General features: G+C 50.4%; 2 protein-coding genes across 3 annotated transcripts in view; both read left to right on the top strand.

Annotated features, from left to right (window-relative positions):
• Positions 1-29: 29 nt before the first annotated feature.
• NIPSNAP1 (nipsnap homolog 1) lies at positions 30-20,432 on the top strand. The gene is made up of 10 exons (XM_003938469.4): positions 30-183; positions 8,597-8,724; positions 8,921-8,966; positions 10,129-10,223; positions 12,117-12,187; positions 12,331-12,471; positions 12,774-12,805; positions 13,144-13,238; positions 15,005-15,088; positions 19,243-20,432. Exons 1-10 carry the CDS (start codon positions 86-88, stop codon positions 19,305-19,307), a joined length of 855 nt encoding a protein of 284 aa, XP_003938518.1. The 5' UTR covers positions 30-85; the 3' UTR covers positions 19,308-20,432.
• Positions 20,433-21,583: 1,151 nt separating this feature from the next.
• THOC5 (THO complex subunit 5) overlaps positions 21,584-21,833 on the top strand; it is a 39,651-nt gene continuing 39,401 nt past the window's right edge. For both annotated transcript variants that reach the window (XM_039462405.2, XM_039462404.2), the window contains exon 1: positions 21,584-21,658. The gene's annotated coding sequence lies outside the window, so the exon portion shown is untranslated. The remainder of the gene's footprint in view (positions 21,659-21,833) is intronic.

Raw genomic sequence — 21,833 nt, 5'->3', positions numbered from 1 at the left:
GCCGGAGGGGCGGGGTTTATTAGCGTTCCGCCTCCGCCACCCGGGTTTGGGGGTGGGGCCTTCCTGCAACCTTCGCGGCTCCAACATGGCTCCGCGGCTGTGCAGCATCTCTGTGGCGGCGCGGCGGCTGCTGGGGGGCCCGGGGCCCCGCGCTGGGGACGTTGCGGCTGCAGCTGCGGCGCGGTGAGAGCCTGGCCAGGAAGGGACAGACGCACGCGGCGAGGGTGCAGGGGCGGGGGCCAGGGTCTGGGCCGGGGGGGAGGGGCTGAGAGTCCTCGCTGGGAATCTGGGGGTTAGAGGCGGGGCCGGGATCAAGGCCTAGGGAGGGGTCTGAGCAAAGAATGGGGGAGGTTAGGAAAGGGATGAGTAGGGTCTTTCTTCTGTTTGGGACCGGGTTGTGATGGGACCTGATGAAAGATGATGAGAAGGGCAGGTACTGTGCCCCGGAGAGTGAGGGAGGGCAGACGACAGGAGGGTTGAGTGTCCCATTTCCAGGCGTAGCCTGTAATTTCACACCCACCGGGGGCTTCTGGTAGAGTCCGCTCCTCCCTCAGGAAGTTCTGAGGGCAAGAGAATGGCAGGGGAGCAGTGGGGGATCCCCAGGGGCCATGGCTGCACAGACCCTTTGCTCCCCAACCTCAAACTGTACAGGTGGGGAAACGGACTTCCGAGAGGGAGTGGGAGATGTCCAAGGTCACCCTCCCCGCTGTGCTGTGGCAGCACCGGATCTGGGACCCAGTCCCAGATCCCAGATCCAGCACTTTGTACTCAACTGGTAGCCTCCCGGGAGGGGAGGCTGGCTGGGCCATGTGCTCTCAGTCTGGGCTTTTGTTTGGGCCCTGCTCTGGGCTGAGCTAGGGCTTCACCTCCCTGCCTGGCCCTGGGCAGCTCCCCGCCCCTCGCTCCTTGGTCCCCAGAGCCCTGTACTTCCCCCATCTCTCCATGTATCTCCCTGCACAGTGATATATGACTTGGTGCTTGTCTGTCTCTCTCATTCGACCATGATCTCATTTTTCTCTGTTTCCCCAGCTTTCCACCCTCAGAGGGCTCAGGACTGTGTATGGTCAAAGAATGAGGCCAGGTCAGGTGCGGTGGCTCACGCCTGTAATCCCAGCACTTTGGGAGGCCTAGGTGGGCGGATCACGAAGTCAGGAGACCATCCTGGCCAACTTGGTGAAACCTCCGTCTCTACTAAAAATACAACTAAAAAACTTAGCTGTGCTAGTAACGTGCAACTGTAGTCCCATCTGCTTGGGAGGCTGAGGCAGGAGAATCGCTTGAACCTGGGAGGTGGAGGTTGCAGTGAGCCCAGATGGAGCCAGTGCACTCCAGCCTGGCGACAAAGTGAACGCCATCTAAAAAAAAAAAAAAAAAAAAAAAGTGAGGCTACCTGTCCCCCCCACCCCCAACCTGTGAAAAGGAAGCAAGCATCCCTCCTGCCCTGCAACCCAGGAATGAAGCTGCAGAGTTCTGTTAGAGCCTGCCTGAGATGTTACAGCACAGAGCAGTGGGGCTTTTGGACAGCTGGGAAAGAGGAGTGGCATGGGCCCCTTCCCACCCAGACTGCCCAGTAATTAGGGAGCAAGCTCACATCGTGGGAAGAGCCTGGAGTTTGCCTGGCACTAGCAAATCTAACTTAGACTTTCTAGGTGGGGTGACCTCAGGCCTCTTTAAGCCTTAGGTTCCTCATCTGTAAAATGGGAGTAATCAGACAGGATGCATCTCTTAGGGTTGTTGAGGATTAAAGATGCCATGGTTGGCTGGGTGTGGTGGCTCACACCTGTAAGCACTTTGGGAGGTCTAGAACTCATGTCAGGAGTTTGAAACCAGCCTGGCCAACATGGTAAAACTCTATCTCTACTAAAAATACAAAAAAGCATCTGGGCTTGGTGGCTAGCACCTATAATCCCAGCTACTCAGGAGGCTGAGGCAGGAGAATCGATTGAACCCAGGAGGTGGAGGTTGCAGTGAGCCAAGATCTCGCCACTGCACTGGAGTGTGGGTGACAGCAAGACTCTATCTAAAAAAACAAAGATGCTGTGGTTGTGTAGTGTCTAGCACTTGATGAACATGCAGCACGTGTTGCTCCTTGCCCCTAGCCTATGTTTCAAGCAATTTCTGTGTGAGACCCAAGTAATGTTGAGACTCAGAGGGCCCTGGGAAGATCATCTTTTATGACCCCCTTATTTTCCAGATGAAGACATCAAGGTTGGGAAAGGGACAGAATGGATTGGTGGTAAAATCATTTATGTGGAAAACACCCAGAGGCCATGAAAGCAGCATGGGTCTCAGAGGCAGCCTGCTGCCTCTCACTTACTCAGTAATCCTGGAGGAGTTGCTGAACCTCCGTCAGCCTCAGTTTCCTTTCTTGTAAAGTGGGGATGGTGATCCCTGCTTGTTTTCGGCAGGATTGCTGTGAAGACACTTGGATTAATATTTATCAAGTCCCTCAAGGACTATCTTAGTTACTTATGCCTTAATTCCACATTGGATATCTGAGAATACTCCCTCCTGCTGTCCCTCAGGCTGCCCCATATCTCTCTGGAGTCACTAGTAGGGCCAGCAGCAGCCCTTCTGACCTGTGAGGTTTGGGGCAATGAGGCTGCTGGGGTGGGGACAGAGCATGTGCTTTGAAATCAGATGGACCGGAACCAGGCACCATGGCTCACGTCTATAATCTTAGCACTTTGGTAGGCCCAGGTGGGAGGATTGCTTGAGCCCAGGAGTTTGAGACCAGCCTGGGCAACATGGTAAGATCCTGTCTCTATAAAAAATACAAAAATTGGCTGGGTGCATTTGCTCATGCCTGTAATCCCAGTACTTTGGGTGGCGAAGGCGGGCGGATCACCTGAGGTCAGGAGTTTGAGACCAGCCTGGCCAACATGGTGAAACCCCTTCTTGACTAAAAATACAAAAATTAGCCAGGCATGGTAGCACTTGCCTGTAATCCCAGTTACTTGGGAGGCTGAGGCAGGAGAATCACTTGAACCGGGGAGGCAGAGGTTGCAGTGAGCCAAGATCACGCCACTGCACTCCAGCCTGGGTGACAGAGAGAGATTCCGTCTCAAAAAAAAAAAAAAAAAATTAGCTGAGCACGGTGGCATGGGCCTGTAGTCCCAGCTGCTTCGGAGGCTGAGGCAGAAAAATCACTTGAACCTGGGAGGCAGACATTGCAGTGAGCTGAGATTGTGCCATTGCACTCTAGCCTGGGTAACAGAGTGAGACTCAATCTCAAAAAACAACAGTAATAACAAAAATTAGCCAGGCATGATGGTGCGTACTTGTGTTCTCAGCTACTCAGGAGGCTGAAGTAGGAGGATCATTTGAGTCTGGGAGATACAGGCTGCAGTGAGCCATGATTATGTCACTGTACTCCAGCCTGGATGACAGAGTGAGATCCTGTCTCAAAAAAAGAAAAAAAAAAAAAAAAAATAGAAGAAGAAAAAAGACAGGTGAAGCTGAGCTAGGATCAGAAGCTGGGTTTGTCCAGAGTTTGTGCTCTTAAGTACTAGTTCTGCTGTTGGTATTAAGGAAGGAAAGGACCTCCAATCCCTGAGTCAAGTCACTCTGGGTCAAGGTCTACCCTTTCTTTCCTTTCATGCTTCCCAGCTTCCATCATTCTCATTCAAGAATGTCTTAGTCGCCGGGCGCGGTGGCTCAAGCCTGTAATCCCAGCACTTTGGCAGACCGAGGCGGGTGGATCACGAGGTCAAGAGATCGAGACCATCCTGGTCAACATGGTGAAACCCTGTCTCTACTAAAAATACAAAAAAATTAGCTGGGCATGGTGGCGCGTGCCTGTAATCCCAGCTACCCAGGAGGCTGAGGCAGGAGAATTGCCTGAACCCAGGAGGCGGAGGTTGCGGTGAGCCGAGATCGCACCATTGCACTCCAGCCTGGGCAGCAAGAGCAAGACTCCATTTCAAAAGCAAAACAAAAACAAAAAAAACAAAGCACATAATAAGCCAAAAGATACAGTGTGTGTGTGTGTGTGTGTGTGTGTGTGTGTGTGTGTGCGTGTGTGTTTTTAATTTTTAGTAGAGATGAGGTCTTGCTGTTTCCCAGGCTGCTCTCAAACTCCTGGGTTCAGCCTGGTGCAGTGGCTCACGCCTGTAATCCCATCACTTTGGGAGGCTGAGGCAGGCAGATCACTTGAGGTCAGGAGTTTGAGACCAGCCTGACCAACATGGCGAAACCACATCTCTACTAAAACACAACAATTTGCCAGGTGTGGTGGTGTACACCTGTAGTCCCAGCTACTCTGGAGGCTGAGGCAGGAGAATTGCTTGAACCCAGGAGGTGGAAGTTGCAGTGAGCTGAGATCGTGCCACTGCACTCCAGCCTGGGCCACAGAGCAAAACTTCATCTCAAAAAACAAACAAAAAGCGCTCCTGGGTTCAAGCAGTCCTTCCTCAGCCTCCCAAAGTGTTGGGATTACAGGCATGAGCCACCGTGCTTGTCCTAGTGTAGTGTTTCAGAAGGTGCTCTGGAACAAGTTAGAGAGAAGGGTGAAAGGCCTTAGGGAGGTCAAGGGTAGAAGAACATTGTAATTTCACTGAGAAAGTGGAATTTGTATTCTTGCAAATGTGCCCTTGGGGATGCTGGCTTGGAGTTCAGACCCTTCTCTGAGATCTTTGACAAGCCCCTTCTTAGATTTTACCTGTAGAAAAGAGCTTTCGGGAGGGGCTCCTCCACTCTGCTTGTTTGACAGATGGGGAAACTGAGGCCCATGGGCAGGAAGGATTAGTGGGAGAAGACCGGAACCCATCAGAGCTCTTGAAGTTTCCAGTGTTCCAGCCCCCAAACTCTTTAGGGCTGGCCACTTGACTGGTATTTATCTTGGCCAATGCTGACGTTAGTAAATTACTCAGTCTAGTTCTTTTCGGAGCAAAGGTCTTGGTTGACAAATAGCAGGAGCTGCTCTCCTTCCTGCCCCTCTACATTAAAACAAAAGGTCAGGTCTCTCTCGGTGCCCAACCTGAGGTGGGGGTTGGCTTTTGAGGAAAGAGCGCTGGGTTGGTTCTTAACTCTGGCCTCTGACTTTCTGTTTGGCCTTGGGCAAGTCCTTTACACTCTCTGGGCTTCTTTTTATTTTATCCTTTCAAGGATGGGAATACCAGTAGTACCAATACTGTAAGATAATTGCATAGTCAGTGAGATCATGTAGCTGAAAAGTGTATCACAGATCCCTGGCTTAGAGTCTCCCTTATTCTGGTCCAAAAACTTCACAGTCCACATTACCCATCTAATGATAATTGTTTTTTTGGGCCAGGCATGGTGGCTCATGCCTGTTATCCCAGAACTCTGGAAGGCTGAGGCAAGCAGATTACTTGAGTTTGGGAGTTCAAGACCAGCCTGACCAACATGGAGAAACCCCATCTCTTCTAAAAATACAAAATTAGCCAGGCATGGTGGCACATACCTATAATCCTAGCTACTCGGGAGGCTGAGGCAGGAAAATCGCTTGAACCTGGGAGGCAGATGTTACGGTGAGCTGAGATGGCTCCATTACACTCTAGCCTGGGCAACTGGTGTGCATTGGTGTACTCTTGGTTCACTGGAGCCTCCACCTCCTGGATTCAAGCAGTTCCGTCTCAGCCTCCCGAGTAGCTGGGACTACAGGCACACATCACCACTTTGGCTAATTTTTTTTTTTTTTTAAGTAGAAGTGGGGTTTTGCCATGTTGCTCAGGCTAGACTTGAACTCCTGAGCTCAGGCAATCCACCTGCCTTGGCCTCCCCAAAGTGCTGGGATTACAAGCATGAAACATTATGCCTGGCCTCTTTTTTTTGAGATAGGGTCTGGCTCTGTTGCCCAGGCTGGAGTGCAGTGGCCCCAACTTGGCTTATTGCAAGCTCTGCCTCCTGGGTTCAAGCAGTCTCCCCACCTGGGTGTCCTGAGTAGCTGGAACTATAGGCATACACAACCATACCCAGCTAATTTCTTTCTTTTTTTTTCGTTTTGTTTTTTGAAATGGCGTTTTGCTCTTGTTGCCCAGGCTGGAGTGCAATGGCTCGATTTAGGCTCAATGCAACCTCCACCTCCTGGATTCAAGCAATTCTCCTATCTCAGCCTACCCAGTAGCTGGGATTACAGGTGCCTGCTACCACGCCCAGCTAAATTTTGTATTTTTAGTAGAGATGGGGTTTTATCATGTTGGCCAGGCTGGTCTTGAACTTCTGACCTCAGGTGATCCACCCATCTTAGTCTCCCAAAGGGCTGGGATTACAGGCATGAGCCACCATGCCCAACCCATTTCTCATTTTTATGCTTATACAAACATATCACCACTTTAAGATTGTTTTAAAAAAAAATTTTTGTTTTTTCAGACATGATCTCATTCTGTCACCCAGGCTGGAGTGCAGTGGCCTGGTCGTGGCTCATTGTAGTCTTGATTTCCTGGGCTTCATGCAATCCTACTAAGCCTCTCGAGTGGTTGTCACTACAGGCATGTGTCACCACACCCAGCTAATTATTGTATTATTTTATTTTTTTGAGACAGAATATCGCTGTGTTGCCCAAGCTGGAGTACAGTGGCAAGATCTTGGCTCACTACAGCTTCAACCTCCTGGTCTTAAGTGATCCTACCACCTCAGCCTCCCAAGTAACTGGGACTACAGGCACAAAACGTCATGTCCAGCTAAATTTATTTTTTGTAGAAACAAGGTCTCACAAGGCTGTCCAGGCTTGTCTCGAACTCCTGGACTCAAGTGATCCTCCTGCCTCAGCCTCCAAAAGTGCTGGGTTTACAGGCATAAGCCAGTTATATTTATTTTATTTTTTGTAGAGATGGAGTCTCGTTTTGTTGCCCAGGCTGGTCTCAAACTCCTGGGCTCAGGTGATCCCCTGACATCAGCCTCCCAAAGCACTGGGATCACAGGTTTTTAGTCACCATGTCCAGCTGATTTTTAAATTTTATCAGTCCCAATGGCTGCTTCATACTTTGGGAAAAAGTGATGTTTTTATTTGCAAGACATTCATTTGTTCTTTTTTTTTTTTTTTTTTTTTTTTTTTTTTTTTTTTTTTGAGACGGTGAGACGGATTCTCCCTCTGTCACCCAGGCTGGAGTGCAGTGGCATGATCTCAGCTTACTGCAACCTCCACCCCTTGGGTTCAAGCAGTTATCCTGCTTCAGCCTCTAGAGTAGCTGGGATTACAGATGCCCACTACCACGTCTGGCTAATTTTTGTATCTTTAGTAGAGATGAGGTTTTGCAATGTTGGCCAGGCTGGTGTCGAACTCCTCACCTCAGGTGATCTACCCTCCTCAGCCTCCCAAAGTGCTGGGATTACAGGGGTGAACCACCATGCCCAGCCTAAGACATTTGTTCTAGCCACAAAAAAAGTTTTAAAAAGGGATAGGGCTGGCTAGGCAATAAACAAAAAAGAAAAAAGGGATTGGGCTTGCTGCCACTCAGGGACCCCTCTTGCCAGGCACCCTGGCTAGGAATTGTCTCCATCAGGAGACTTCCTTTTCAGGCCCGGCTGTAAGCTGCACCAAGGCTATGGAGCAAGAAGATTGGTGGCCTCAAAGTAAGCACCCCTGCCCCCTGCTGGGACTCTTAGATCTTGGGTATGTGTTTAGGATGGGGGTGCAGTTCTGATCCAGTTAATGCTGGCAGCACACCCCGCTACTGCCCTTAACCACAGTGCTCCTGGGCAAAGCACGTAATCAGTTTCATTGACCATTCATTCATTCATTCATTCATTCTCACAGTATCCTATTGAGATAGGCAGAACAGGTGTTGGCTGGATGAGTGAATGCATCTTGCTTTGCAATGGCTTTTACCCCCTCTATCTGCCAAACCAGCCCTGGGGACTGGCCAGCTCACCTCTTCCTCTGTAGAGAGGAGAGTCTGCCCAGGTTGCCAGAAGCAGAGTTAAGGCTGGCTCACATGGGCTCTTCCAGAGACCTCTGCTATAATTGTGTCCCAAGGCCCATTTCTTGTAGTGGACTATGAGCTCCTCAAGGACAAGGACTCCTTATTTGTATTTGGCTTTCCACTTTCCGGATTAGGGTGGAGACATGGCCCAATTGCACTGTGAGTGCTGGGGAGGATGGTGAGAGCAGTCTTCTTCTTGTTAGAGGGGACAGAACTTGCAAAGAAAGCTCAGAGTAACTGCCTGGTGTGTTCAGGGAAGAGCACACCTGAAGAGTGAGGTGTACAGGTAAAGGGGCCGGAGGGGAAGCTGACAAGTTAGGTTGACTTGTCAAGGGCTTTGGGCACGATGCAAGCTGAATTGGGGGTTGATCCTCTTGGCAAGAGGCTGAAGTTGTGTTACCCAAGTAGGGGACCTCTTGGAAGGGGGATGAAGTGGAGGCAGGGAGGCTAGAGAGAGAAGTTGGGGGTAGGGCTGCCTCTCCTGGCCTCCTGAGGCTCTGCACAACTCCCAGAAGCCAACTGGGCAGCTGGAATCTCTGTGGAGAGGAGCTGGCTCCAGTAGCATTTCACACTTTGGAGCTGCCACAGAACTTCGTGGACCTATTCCCAGAAATGTGGGTCACTGGTCCAGGGGAGCAGGACATCCAAGCAGATGGAATTTGCTGGGGCTCCCCCCACCTCCGCATGTCCCCCTGAACTCCTCTGTCCTGCAGTTTCTATTCCAAGGACAATGAAGGCAGCTGGTTCCGCTCCCTCTTCGTTCACAAGGTGGATCCCCGGAAGGATGCCCACTCCACCCTGCTGTCCAAGAAGGAAACCAGCAACCTCTACAAGATCCAGTGTGAGTGGCTGCTGAGCTGACCAACCTCTGCCCTTTCAGGGGCTCTGGGGGACTGTGAGGCTCCAGCATGGAGATGGAAGGGTCTGGAACATCCTGAACTGTCCTGGGACCCCTGGCCTTGATGGCCTCCCTCACCCCAAGTTCTTCCTTATGTACACACCCTGCCTCACGTCTTGCTGTCTGTCCTCTGTTGCAGTTCACAATGTAAAGCCGGAATACCTGGATGCCTACAACAGCCTCACGTGAGCATCCTGCATCCACCCATCCCAGCCTCTGCTTGGGCGAGGAACACACTCTCAGCAAATCCACAGAACATCCTCCACTCTGTTCTTTTTGCAGAAATCCAGGAGATGTAGATTTCTTTTATTTCTTCCTTTTTTTTTTTTTTTTTTTTTTTTTTGAGACGGAGTTTCGCTCTTGTTGCCCAGGCAGGAGTGCAATGAGGCGATCTTGGCTCAGTGCAATCTCTGCCTTCTAGGTACAAATGATTCTCCTGTCTCAGCCTCCCAAGTAGCTCGGATTACAGGCGTGTGCCATCACACCTGGCTAATTTTTTTCTATTTCGTAGAGACAGGGTTTCACCACGTTAGTCAGGTTGGTCGCAAACTCCTGACCTCAGGTGATCCACTCGCCTCAGGCTCCCAAAGTGCTGGGATTACAGGTGTGTGTCACGGCACCCTGCTCCTTTTTCTTTTCTTTCTTTTTTTTTTTTTTTTCTTTCTTTTTGAGACGAAGTTTCACTCTTGTTACCCAGGCTAGAGTGCAATGGCGTGATCTCGGCTCACCGCAGCCTCCGCCTCCTGGGTTCAGGCAATTCTACTGCCTCAGCCTCCCGAGTAGCTGGGATTACAGGCACACCCCACCATGCCCAGCTAATTTTTTGTATTTTTAGTAGAGACGGGGTTTCACCATGTTGACCAGGATGGTCTCGATCTCTTGACCTTGTGATCCTCCCGCCTTGGCCTCCCAAAGTGCTGGGATTACAGGCTTGAGCCACTGCGCCCGGCCCTTTTTCTTTTTTTTAAAGAGATGCAGTCTCCAAGAGGCAGAGTTTGCAGTCAGCCGAGATTGTGCCATTGCACTGCAGCCTGGGCGACAAGAGCAAAACTCTGTCTCAAAAACAACGACAAAGAAAGAGAGATGGGGGGTCACACTTTGCTGCCCACACTGGTCTCAAACTCCTGGGCTCAAGCAATCCTCCTGTCTCAGCCTCCCAGTGTTGGGATTACAGGTGTGAGCCACTGTGCCCAGCCAGGATGTAAGAATACCTCTTTTCTAGCATTTTAGAGATGGAGAGTCTGAGGCTCAGCCTCAGGGTCTGCAGTTTGAACTGAGTTTGAACCGTTCTTTCAGAGGCCCTGGTGGCTATGTGAATCCTGCCCCTTCTCTGTGCTCCCCACATAGGGAGGCTGTGCTGCCCAAGCTGCACCTGGATGAGGACTACCCCTGCTCACTCGTGGGCAACTGGAACACGTGGTATGGGGAGCAGGACCAGGCAGGTAAGGTGGTCACCTAACCAGTGCCAGCCCAGGCCTTCAGCACCTTTCACACTAGGCCATCCTCCACTCCTCTTTACAATAGCACCTGGTAGGGCTCTTCCTAAAATCTCATCGCCTCACTCCCCTTCTCAAACACCAGTCCTGGCTCCCCTGTGCCCTCAGGGAGACCCGTGAAGCCTTCGAGTCCTTCCCAGCCCCGCCTCCAGCCTCATGGCAGCACATCCTCCTTGCTCAGTGCTGTGCCACCCAGGACTCAATTCCTCAGATTGACAGTTTCACTCTTTAGTTCCAGACTACTGCTCATGCTCTTTCTTCTGCCTTAAGCATGATTTCTTCCTTGCCGGCTTTACCTGGATCACCCGTCTTTTATTATTTTTGAGACAGAGTTTTGCTCGTTGCCCAGGCTGGAGTGCAGTGGTGCATTCTCGGCTCACTGCAACCTCTGCCTCCTGGGTTCAAGTGATCTTCCTGCCTCAGCCTCACAAGTAGCTGGGATTACAGGTTCCCACCACCATGCCCAGCTAATTTTTATATATTTTAATAGATATGGGGTTTCACCATGTTGGAAAGGCTGGTCTTGAACTCCTGACCTCAGGTGATCTGCCTGCCTCGGCCTTCCAAAGTGCTGAGATTACAGGCATGAGCCACTGCACCCGGCCTTTTTTTTTTCCTTTTTCTTGTGAAACAGGGTCTCGCTCCATCACCCAGGCTGGCGTGTAGTGGTGTGATCTCAGCTCATTGCAACCTCTGTTTCCTGGGTTCAAGTGCTTCTCCTGCGTCAGCCTACCAGGTAGCTGGGATTAAAGGCGTGTGCCACCATGTCCGGCTAATTTTGTATTTTTAGTAGAGATGGGGTTTAGCCATGTTGATCAGGCTGGTTTTGAACTTCTGACCTCAGGTGATCCACCCGCCTTGGCCTCCCAAAGTTGATTTTTTAAAAATTTAATTTAATTATTAATTAATTAATTAATTTCACTCTGCCGCCCAGGCTGGAGTGTAGTGGCACAATCTTGACTCACTGCAACCTCCACCTACCGGGTTCAAGCCATTCTCCTGCCTCAGCCTCCTGAGTAGCTGGGATTTCAGGTGTGTGCCACCACGCCCGGCTGATTTTTGTATTTTTAGTAGAGATGGGATTTCACCATGTTGGCCAGGCTGGTCTCAAACTCCTAACCTCAAGTGATCTGCCTGCCTTGGCCTCCCAAAATGCTTACAGGCCTAGCCAATAATATGATTTTTAGAAATTCTAACAGTACAAAGAGTTTTCCAGGCAAAATAAGTTTCCCTCCTGCATGAGGCCCCACAGGCCTCCATTATATGTCCCAGGCGCATCTACTGTCAGTCTCTTAAAGTCACCATTAAGAGGTGATGCATAAATCAACATCACCAAGGATGTGTCCTTGCCCCCTCAACACATGAGGCAGCACATCACATATACTCTTCTGTTCCTTGGTTCCTTTTCTCAATGCACTGTCTTGGAATGTTCCATATCAGCCCATCAGATCTCCCCTGTCCTTTTGTCCAGCTGCCCCTTTGAGGCCTGGTGGGCTTCCTTATGCATGTTCCCAGGGCACAGGACACATCTGATCCTGTTGTTGCTATTTAAGGAAGGTGGGGTAGGTAGGAGCATTATTCCCATTTTCAAGATGAGAACACTGAGGCTTAGAGCAGTCTAAAGCCACTGGGCCGAGCTAGAGCTCAACTCCAGTTCTCCGAGACCTGTGTCTGGGGTCATCCCCTCCGCAGCATCGTCCTCCACCAAGGCAGAGGATTGCTGCTACAGGGAACCAGGTCGCCTGCCTCCCCCACCACATGTACACTCAGCCCACCTTGGGGAGGTCATCTGCTGGGGGTCCCAGCAGCCCGCTGACCTATACCTCTCACCCCCAACAGTGCACCTGTGGCGATTTTCAGGTGGCTACCCAGCCCTCATGGACTGCATGAACAAGCTCAAAAACAATAAGGTATGTTAGTGTCCTCTCAGCACACCTCTCTGGATGTTAGATGCAGCCCAGCCCTGTGCTGGGAACTCCTCTACTACCCCATGAGGCACTGTCAGGATGGAGGGCACTTCCTGGTAGCTGTGCCTTTACCACCATGCCCGCAGGAGTACCTGGAGTTCCGAAGGGAGCGGAGCCAGATGCTGCTGTCCAGGAGAAACCAGTTGCTCCTCGAGTTCAGCTTCTGGAATGAGCCAGAGCCCAGAGTGGGCCCCAACATCTATGAGCTGAGGACATATAAGCTCAAGGTGCCTCCCTCCGACGGACCCCTTACTACCCTCCAACTTCCCTGCTGCAGTGCTGCTTTGCAGCTGCCCCAACACCTAGACTGGGGCTTCTGGCTTCTCCTTTCCTGTGGGCTCAGAGCAGATTGTGTACACGTGTGCAAACATGCATATACCAGGTGTGCATCAGGGCCTGCGAGTGAGGCCACACAGCCGCTGGAGCTGGGGAGGTGGGGAGACAGGGCAGTTTCCCCTCCTTGCTTGGCCATGATGTTATGAATACAAGGTGGGGGCTCATTCTCATCATCCTTTTGGTTCTCTTTCAGCCAGGAACCATGATCGAGTGGGGGAACAACTGGTAAGTGGCAGCACCAGGACAGGGGTTGGGGGATAACCTGCTTACCTGCCCCACCAAGGCCCCTGGTGGGCCACATTTTTCAGGGCCATATCACAGGGAACTCAGTACCCTCTGCCCCACAAGGATTTGGGAGAAGGCTCCAACCAGGAGGTGAGGATCTCCTAGAAGATTGTGAGCCCTCCGTTGGTAGAACACCCAGCCATCAGCCCTTTCCTGTAGCATCCCAGAGAACCGTGGGTTCTACCTAGGCCCCTCCTGTGAGGTGTGGCAAAGGAATCAGCCTCAGTACTCTTTGCACCAGCCCTGGCTTCTGCCTCATATTATTCTGCCTTCTCCAGGGCTCGGGCCATCAAGTACCGGCAGGAGAACCAGGAGGCAGTGGGCGGCTTCTTCTCACAGATTGGAGAGCTCTATGTGGTGCACCATCTCTGGGGTAGGTTGAAGACCTTCCAGGAGCCTTTTGTGAGTTCTCTTTCTCTGTTGTCACTCTCTGTAGCCAATGGGGATGCATTAGTGTCCTCATAGAACTTAATGTCGTAGCATGAGACACTAACTTAGATGTAATATCACAAAAAGATCAATTTCAGATTATTACTAATCATATTTGGAGAAAATAGGGAGGCCAGGTGTGGTGGCTCATGCCTGTAATCTTAGCACTTTGGGGAGCTGAGGTGGGTGGATCACCTGAGGTCAGGAATTCGAGACCAGCCTGGCCAACATGGTGAAACCCCATCTCTACTAAAAGTACAGAAATTAGCTGGGTGTGGTGATGCACGTCTGTAGTCCCAGCTACTCAGGAGACTGAGGCAGGAGAATCACTTGAACCCAGAAGGTGGAGGCTGCAGTGAGCCGAGATCGCACCACTGCACTCCACCCTGGGTGACAGAGTGAAACACTGTCTCAAAAAAAAAAGTAAGCAGGGAGAGATGATGGCAAAAAACACAGGGGATCTGCATTTGTCTAGGTAGACAAAGAAGGCCTCTCTGAGGGAGTAAAATATAAGCTGAGAGCCAAAGGATGAGAAGGAGCCAGCTGTGAATTGCTGGGCGAAAGCATTCCAAGCAGATGGAGCAGCACATTAAAAGGCCCTGTGATGGGGCAAGGCCTTCGGGGTTTTGAGGTGTGGCAAGGAGGCTGGTATGGAGTGAGTAAGGCAGAATGTGGGGAGATGGAACAGGAGACAGGGAATGAGTTGGGGTTTATTATAAATGCAACGAGAGACTATTCATTTCAAACAACAGTGACATGACCTGATTTTTGCGCTAGTACGATTTCTTTGGCTGCTTTCTGCTTTGTTAAGAGTGCTTGGTAGGGGAGCAAGGGAGAAAGCAGGGCTTCGGGAGGCTGTTACTCTACCTCAGGGAAGAGGGGATGGGCAGTGGGATGCTGAGAAGTCCACAGATTTGTTAGTCAAGAGGTGGAATCAATGGGACATGTGGATGAATTATCTGTGTGGGGCAAGAGAAGGAGTAGGGCATTCCAGAAGCGCTCCCGGGCTTGTGCTTTGGCCGCTGTGTGTTGTTTACTGAGTCTGGGAGGTTTAGGGAAGAAGCAAGTCATTGGGGTCAGGAGCCTAATCTTGGTCCTTGGAAGTGTTACTTTTTCTCTTTTTTGAGACAGAGTCTCACTCTGTCACTTAGACTGGAGTATAGTGGTGCAATCTTGGCTCACTGCAACCTCCATCTCCCAGGTTTAAGTGATTCTCGTGCCTCATGCTCCTGAGTAGCTGGGATTACAGGTGTGCACTACCATGCCCAACTAAATTTTGTATTTTTAGTAGAGACAGAGTTTCACCATGTTGGCCAGACTGGCCTCAAACTCCTAGCATCAAGCAGTCCACCTGCCTCAACCTCCCAAAGTGCTGGGATTAAGGGCATGAGCCTCCGTGCCCAGCTGGAAGTGTTACATTTAAAATGCTGACACACCAAAGTAGAGATGTCAAGTAGGCAGTAGATGGATATAGGAGTCTGGAGCCCTTGGGAGTGCTTTTGAGTAGAAATATACATGTAGGTGACATTAACATAGGTACTGATTGGATGGATTGTTAAAGCAGACAGTGTTTGCCAGCAGTCCGAGGGAGGCATCTAGGGAAGAGGAGACAGCAGGGCAGGGTTTGGGGGGCAGTGCGAAGAGGGCCCTATGCTGGGTAAGGGATCCGATCCTCTGTGCCTGAGGAATGAGCCTATGCCTTTCTCACAGCCTATAAAGACCTGCAGTCTCGGGAGGAGACTCGAAACGCTGCCTGGAGGAAGAGAGGCTGGGATGAAAATGTCTACTATACAGGTAAGTGAAGCTTTGAGAGTCTTCAGCTGAGAGCCCTGTCTGAGGATGGAATCCCCTCTGCAAGGCGATCCAGCCTTTCTTGATTACCTCGTGATGGGGAACTCACTTTTAAGACAATGAGTTAGTGGGTTTCTATCCCAGTGGCACACTCCGTAGGATACCAGCAGGCCTAGGTGAGTACTCTAGGGGCTGATAACATAGCCAGGGCCATGCCTCTGCCTAGATGTGGATTAGTGAGCGCCCATTGTGACCTTGGGCACGGTTCTTCACCTCGCCGAGGCTGTTCCCTCATCTGTAAGATGGTGATGGTGAAAGTGCCTCCCTCAGAGGGCTGTAAGGGAAGAGTCTACAAACTATTTTGTTTCATGATTTCATATTTTATTTATTTTTATTTATTTATTTATTTATTTATTTATTTTTGAGACGGAGTTTCGCTCTTGTTAACCAGGATGGAGTGCAATGGCGCGATCTTGGCTCACCGCAACCTCCGCCTCCTGGGTTCAGGCAATTCTCCTGCCTCAGCCTCCTGAGTAGCTGGGATTACAGGCACGCACCACCATGCCCAGCTAATTTTTTGTATTTTTAGTAGAGATGGAGTTTTACCATGTTGACCAGGATGGTCTCGATCTCTTGACCTCGTGATCCACCCGCCTCGGCCTTCCAAAGTGCTGGGATTACAGGCTTGAGCCACTGCGCCCGGCCTATTTCTATTTATTTTTAAATGTTATTTGAGACAGAGTATCACTCTGTCATCAGGCTGGAGTTCAGTGGCGCGATCTCAGCTCACTGCAACCTCTGCCTCCTGCGTTCAAGCAATTCTCCTGCCTCAGCCTTCCAAGTATCAGGGACTACAGGTGCGTGCCACCACACCCAGCTAATTTCTGTATTTTTAGTAGCGATGAGGTTTCACCATGTTGGCCAGGATGGTCTCAGTCCCTTGAAATTGTGATCTGCCTGCCTCAACCTCCCAAAGTGTTGGGATTACAGGTGTGCGCCACCGCACCCAGCCCTATTTTATTTTTGAGATAGTCTTATTCTGCCGCCCAGGCTGAGTACGGTGGTACAATCTTGGCTCACTGCAATCCCTGCCTCCCAGGTTCAAGCGATTCTCCTGCCTCAGCCTCTCTAGTATCTGGTATTACAGACATGTGCCACCATGCCTGGCTAATTTTAGTATTTTTAGCAGAGACAGGGTTTCACCATATTGGTTAGGCTGGTCTCAAACTCCTGACTTCAGGTGATCTGCTGGCCTTGGCCTTCCAAAGTGCTGAGATTATAGGTGTGAGCAACTGCACTCGGCCCATAGACTCGTTTATAAAACGTGCTTTCTCCAGGGTCTGTCACAAAGGAACCATGCAGGACATTACTTTATTTTATTTTAATACTTTCAGTTCTGGAGAGGAAATGTTTATGAACAAGGTTTTTGTTTTTGTAGAGATGCAATCTTGCTATGTTGCCCAGGCTGGTCTCTAACTCCTGGGCTCAAGCAGTCCTCCCCCCTCAGCCTTCCAAAGTGCTGGGATTATAGGCATGAGCCACTGTGCCCAGCTTTGAACAAGTTCTTTGCTCAAGGTGTTTGCCACTTTGCTAGGAACCCTGAAACCACCTAGAGTCAGTGGGTATTCATTGAGCCCTCACTGTGTGCTGGAAATTGTGGTGGGTAGTTGGTTGAGGAGCACATAAATGAACAAGAGCCTGTCCTGGCCACTGAGAAGCTTACAGGGATCACTTACCAAGTGGTATGAGGGAGAATGTGTCTGCTGAAGGAGTTAGCAGGAGCCTTGCTATTCAGTGTGGTCCCAGCCGGTGTAGTGGCTCACAACTGTAATCCCAGCACTTTGGCAGGCCGAGGCAAGAGGATCACTTGAGGCCAGTAGTTTAAGACCAGCCTGAACAACATAAGGAGACCCCCCCATCTCTACACAAAAATTTCTTTTAAATTAGGCCAGGTGCAGTGGCCCACACCTGTAATCCCAGTGCTTTGGGAGGACAAGCGGGAGGATCACAAGGTCAGGAGATCAAGACAATCCTGGCCAACATGGTGAAACCCTGTCTCTACTAAAATACAAAAAATTAGCTGGGCGTGATGGCGGGTGCCTGTAGTCCCTGCTACTCGGGAGACTGAAGCAGAAGAATCACTCGAACCAAGGAGGCGGAGGTTGCAATGAGCCGAGATCACACCACTGCACTACAGCCTGAGCAACAGACTGAGACTCCATCTCAGAAAAAAAAAATTGGCGGGGTGTGGTGGTGTCCATCTGTAGTCTCAGCTACTTGGAAGGCTGAGGTGGGAAGATTGCTTGAGCCCAGGAGTTTGAGGCTACAGTGAGCCATGATTGTGCCATTGTACTCCAGCCTGGGCAACAGTGAGACCTGTCTCAAAAAAAATAAAAATAAAAATAAAAAACAGGCCAAGCACAGTGGCTTACACCTGTAATCCCAGCACTATATGAGGTCAAGATGCATGGATCAGTTGAGTCCAGGAGTTTGAGGCGAGTCTGGGCAATAGGGTGAAACCCTGTCTCTACTAAAAATACAAAAATTAGCCAGGCATGGTAACACGAACCTGTAATCCCAGCTAATCGGGAGGCTGAGACACAAGAATCACTGAACCCAGGAGGTGGAGTTTGCAGTGAGCCAAGATCTTGCCACTGCACTCCTGCCTGGGAGACAGAGTGAGACCCTGTCTCAAAAATAAATAAATAAAATACAAAACAAAATCAAGTATGGTCCCAACAGGCAGTATTAGCATCCCCTGGGAGCTTGTTAAACAAGATAAATCTCCATCAGGCTCAGGGGCCCACACCTGTAATCCCAGCACTTTGGGTAGCTGAGATGGACATACTACCTGAGGTCAGGAGTTCGAGACCAGCCAACCAACATGGAGAAACTCCATCTCTACTAAAAATACAAAATTAGCCGGTGTGGTGGTGCATGCCTGTAATCCCAGCTACTTCGGAGGCTGAGGTAGGAGAATCACTTGAACCTGGGAGGCAGAGGTTGCAATGAGCCGAGATCATGTCATTACACTCCAGCCTGGGCAACCAGAGTGAAACTTGGTCTCAAAAAAAAAAAAAAAGAATGATAAATCTCAAGCTTCCTGCAACCTACTGAATCAGAATCTGCACATTAACAGAACTGCCAAGTGATTTGTATGCACATCAAAGTTTGAAAAGCTCTGAGCAAGAGGAAAGAGTCTAACCTCCTGGATGACTTTGAGCTGACCCTTTCTAGGCTGCAGCCTCCCCATCTGGAAAATGAGGCAGTTGGATTAAATCAGTGTTTTTCAAGCCTCAGCCTCTTGAGGACCCTGCTCACAGCTTTTGTCCTAGCAGTATACTATCATTATAATTATTTTCTTGCTTTGTTTTCTTTTCTTTTTTTTTAGAGATGGGGTTTCACCACTTTGGCCAGGCTGGTCTCGAACTCCTGACCTCAGGTGATCTGTCAGCCTTGGCTTCCCAAAGTGCTGAGATTACAGGTGTGTGCCACTGCATCTGGTCTCTTTGTTTTTTGAGACGTAGTTTTGCTCTTGTTGCCCAGGCTGGAGTGCAATGGCTCAATCTCGGCTCACCGCAACTTCTGCCTCCTGGGTTAAAGCAATACTCCTGCCTCAGCCTCCCAGGTAGCTGGGATTACAGGCACATGCCACCATGCCCAGCTAATTTTGTATTTTTAGTAGAGAACATGGTTTCTCCATGTTAGGCTGGTCTCGAACTCCTGACTTCAGGTGATCTGCCCTCCTCAGTCTCCCAAAGTGCTGGGATTACAGGTGTGAGCCACCACGCCCGGCTGCTATTTTTCTTTAAATCTCCCTACTTTGTTTTGAACCTAGCTTTGTCCTCAACAATAATATCTATGAAATCACTTTTCACTCTGCTAATTATTATTTTCAAACACAAGGAAAATAAACACATAATTATTAAAATTTAAGAAAATGTTATTCCTATTACCACTGAAGTCCTATCTTATCCTATAATTTGAGGGATCTGGTGGTCTTCATGGGCCCTTTTAGGAGGACAATGGGACATTCCTTTCACAGCATCTGGGTCCTCCTCCTCCCCACTCAAAGGCCAACATGTGTGGGTGGGGCCAGGGGAGGTTGTTGGCCTGCTTGAGGCCCCTGTGTGACCTCTGCCTTTCTCTCTCTGCAGTCCCCCTGGTGCGACACATGGAGTCTCGGATCATGATCCCCTTGAAGATTTCACCTCTCCAGTGATGCTGCCTACACCTCCACCTCCTTCCCCTTCTCCCTCAGGGCAACCCCAACAGACAGTGGCGCTCCTGGTTCTGCTGTGTTGGTTTTGTCTTGGCTCTGGGAGGACTCTGAGGGGCAGTGCTCAGCTCAGACAAGGGGGAACTGAAGGATGACAAGTTCTGAGGATTTACAGCTCTGCCCAGGCACTTTCCACCTTCCCTGCTTGCCTCCTTCCCCCTGCTAGAAGTAGTTTCTAATTTCCCTGAATGAAGGATAGCAATCTTTTAGGCCTTATATATTCTTCTAAGATTCCTCATCTCAAGGCTACTAGTCCCCAGTGATCACCCATGGTTATCTTCCATTTAGCTTGCACAAAAGGTAGCATGTCCAGTGGCTACAGGTGGGGTGGGAAGAGAGGAGGCCAGGCCAGGCCCTCAGGAATTCCCTGGTCTCCACTGGGCCACCCACTTGCTGGACAGTCTGAGCCAAGTCCCTCCTGCTGGAGAAAAGCCTGGAACTGCCAAAAAAAAAAAAACCCAACAACAACAAAAAACACCTCATCAGCCCAGTCAGAAGGAGGTGCAGACATTCCGCCCAGACAGGCTGGAGAAAGGGATGGGAGCCAGGAAGAATTTAGGGGCAGGAGACAGACACATAAGAGGAACTCAGAAGGTAGAACTTAGAATTCAGAACTTGGGCTTCAACTGCAGAATTTGGAATCTGGAATAGAGAATTGGGAAGATAGAACAGAGATGACAGAAGACCACTTGAAGAGAAGTTCCTAATACTAGATGGAGAGTGGCTTGGCTGTTTTCCCTTACATATTGGGGTTGAGAACTTAAAAAGTGTAGTTCCACTCTTTCTGTGCAGAAAGTCTCTCCTGCCCTCCCTCCTTCCTGCAGGCAAACGTACAGGCCAGGGCCCGTTTCCTCACCCAATCTTACCTCTCCCCTACTTCACATTCTGTCAGCCCAACCTTCATTCTGCAGGGCCACCTGGTGTGTGGAGGGGGGTCAGTGACTCTGGGGGTCTCCTCAGTGGACCCCCATACCTCATCATGAACCCTTGGGTAGCTTGATTCTGCTTCCCATCCAGGAAAACTTGTGCTGGAGTTGCTGATGGAACCAATTAAATATTTACTATAAACCACAGTGTCCTTTCTTCAACTGCAAGGAACTTTAGCAGGTGCCTAAGGCAGGGCACAGTAGATAGAGCTGGTGGGCTTAGCCCCACATGGCAGATCTACCCTCCTAGAGGGTATTATGTTCTTGAGCTATTCTCAAGAATCAGTAGTGGCTGGGCATGGTGGCTCAGGCCTGTAATCCCAGCACTTTGGAAGCCCCAGGCAGGCAAATCACTTGAGGTCAGGCCTGGGCAACATGGTGAAACCCCGTCTCTACTAAAAATACAAAAATTAGCTGGGCATGGTGGTGCACGCCTGTAATCCCAGCTACTTGGAAGTCTGAGGCAGGATAATCATTTAAACCCTGGAGTCCGAGGTTGCATTAAGCCAAGATCACCCCACTGCATTTCAGCCTGGGCCACAGAGCGAAACTCTGTTCCCTCCCCCGCCGGCCCCCCTCAAAAAAAAAAAAGTATTTTCCTCCTTGCTTCAGGGAAGGAGACAGAACTGGCCCTGTACAACCAGGGATTTGGGCCACGTGGTAATAGCTCCAGATAAGTAGGATTTACAGGAAAAAATCCTGGACTCTATATAAAGTTCATACCGGGGGTAGAAAATACTTGAAGCTTTCAAATACTGCATTAGAGTCGTGACTCTCTGTCCTGGGCAAGTCGGGCATAAAATGGGAGAGACTAGTGACATACTCCTCAAAAAACCCAAGTGTAAAATGAAGTTAATGCTCTTCCTGACTTGTTGCCTTCACTAATGTGGCATATGGCGGTCAAAATAGTAACTAGGAAGCAAGGAAGAATCGAGGTTATGGAAACAAATCCTCTAGGGCCCAAATCTTCCCGCCCGCTACCAGGTTCTTTCGTGTTATGTTGGACATAACATTCATTCAACTACTTGGTGGAGCGCCCACTAGTTGCTGGGCACGGCCTTAGGCCCTGGGGACAGTGAACGAGGCAAGTGTCTTTGTCTTTACAGCCTCAGTTTCCCAATTTTAGAAGGCAGTATGGGGTGGTTGGCCCAGTGGCACCCGTCGCCTACTAGCTCGCCCGTCACCCAGCTGCAAGCCTCACGAGGCCCCTACCTCACTCGTGGGCCTCCATGCTCCACTTCCGGCCTCCACGCCTCGCTTCCGGTCGGCCGCCCCTTCCTTACTTCCGCTTCTCTATGGTGCGCGGGCCGCCTTTGCTCCGCCTCCGGAAGCTGCTTGTTCCCAGTCCCAGGTTCGCGGAGCTGTGAGGTGAGTAGCGGACTCGAGCAGCGGGGCTGGGCGGTGGGGCGGGGCCGGGCGCTGCGGGACTGAGGTGCTGCTGGGCCCCCCGGGGTCGAGGTCTGAGCCAGCTTCTCCTCCCTCACTACTCGGTCCCCGGCCGCTGGGCGCTGCGCTGTTACCTCTTCCGAAAAATGTTCGCTGC

This window comes from Saimiri boliviensis, chromosome 21 (genome assembly GCF_048565385.1).
Source record: "Saimiri boliviensis isolate mSaiBol1 chromosome 21, mSaiBol1.pri, whole genome shotgun sequence".
NCBI classification, from domain to species: domain Eukaryota; kingdom Metazoa; phylum Chordata; class Mammalia; order Primates; family Cebidae; genus Saimiri; species Saimiri boliviensis.
Note: the sequence above shows the minus strand (reverse complement) of the source record. Positions and strands in the feature narration are given on the sequence as shown.

Excerpts from the sequence above, each read along its gene's own strand:
- NIPSNAP1 (XM_003938469.4), top strand. The coding sequence starts at position 86 with ATGGCTCCGCGGCTGTGCAGCATCTCTGTGGCGGCGCGGCGGCTGCTG. Across the intron at positions 8,725-8,920 it reads CAACCTCTACAAGATCCAGT|TTCACAATGTAAAGCCGGAA; the intron begins GTGAGTGGCTGC and ends CCTCTGTTGCAG. Across the intron at positions 12,806-13,143 it reads ATCGAGTGGGGGAACAACTG|GGCTCGGGCCATCAAGTACC; the intron begins GTAAGTGGCAGC and ends TGCCTTCTCCAG.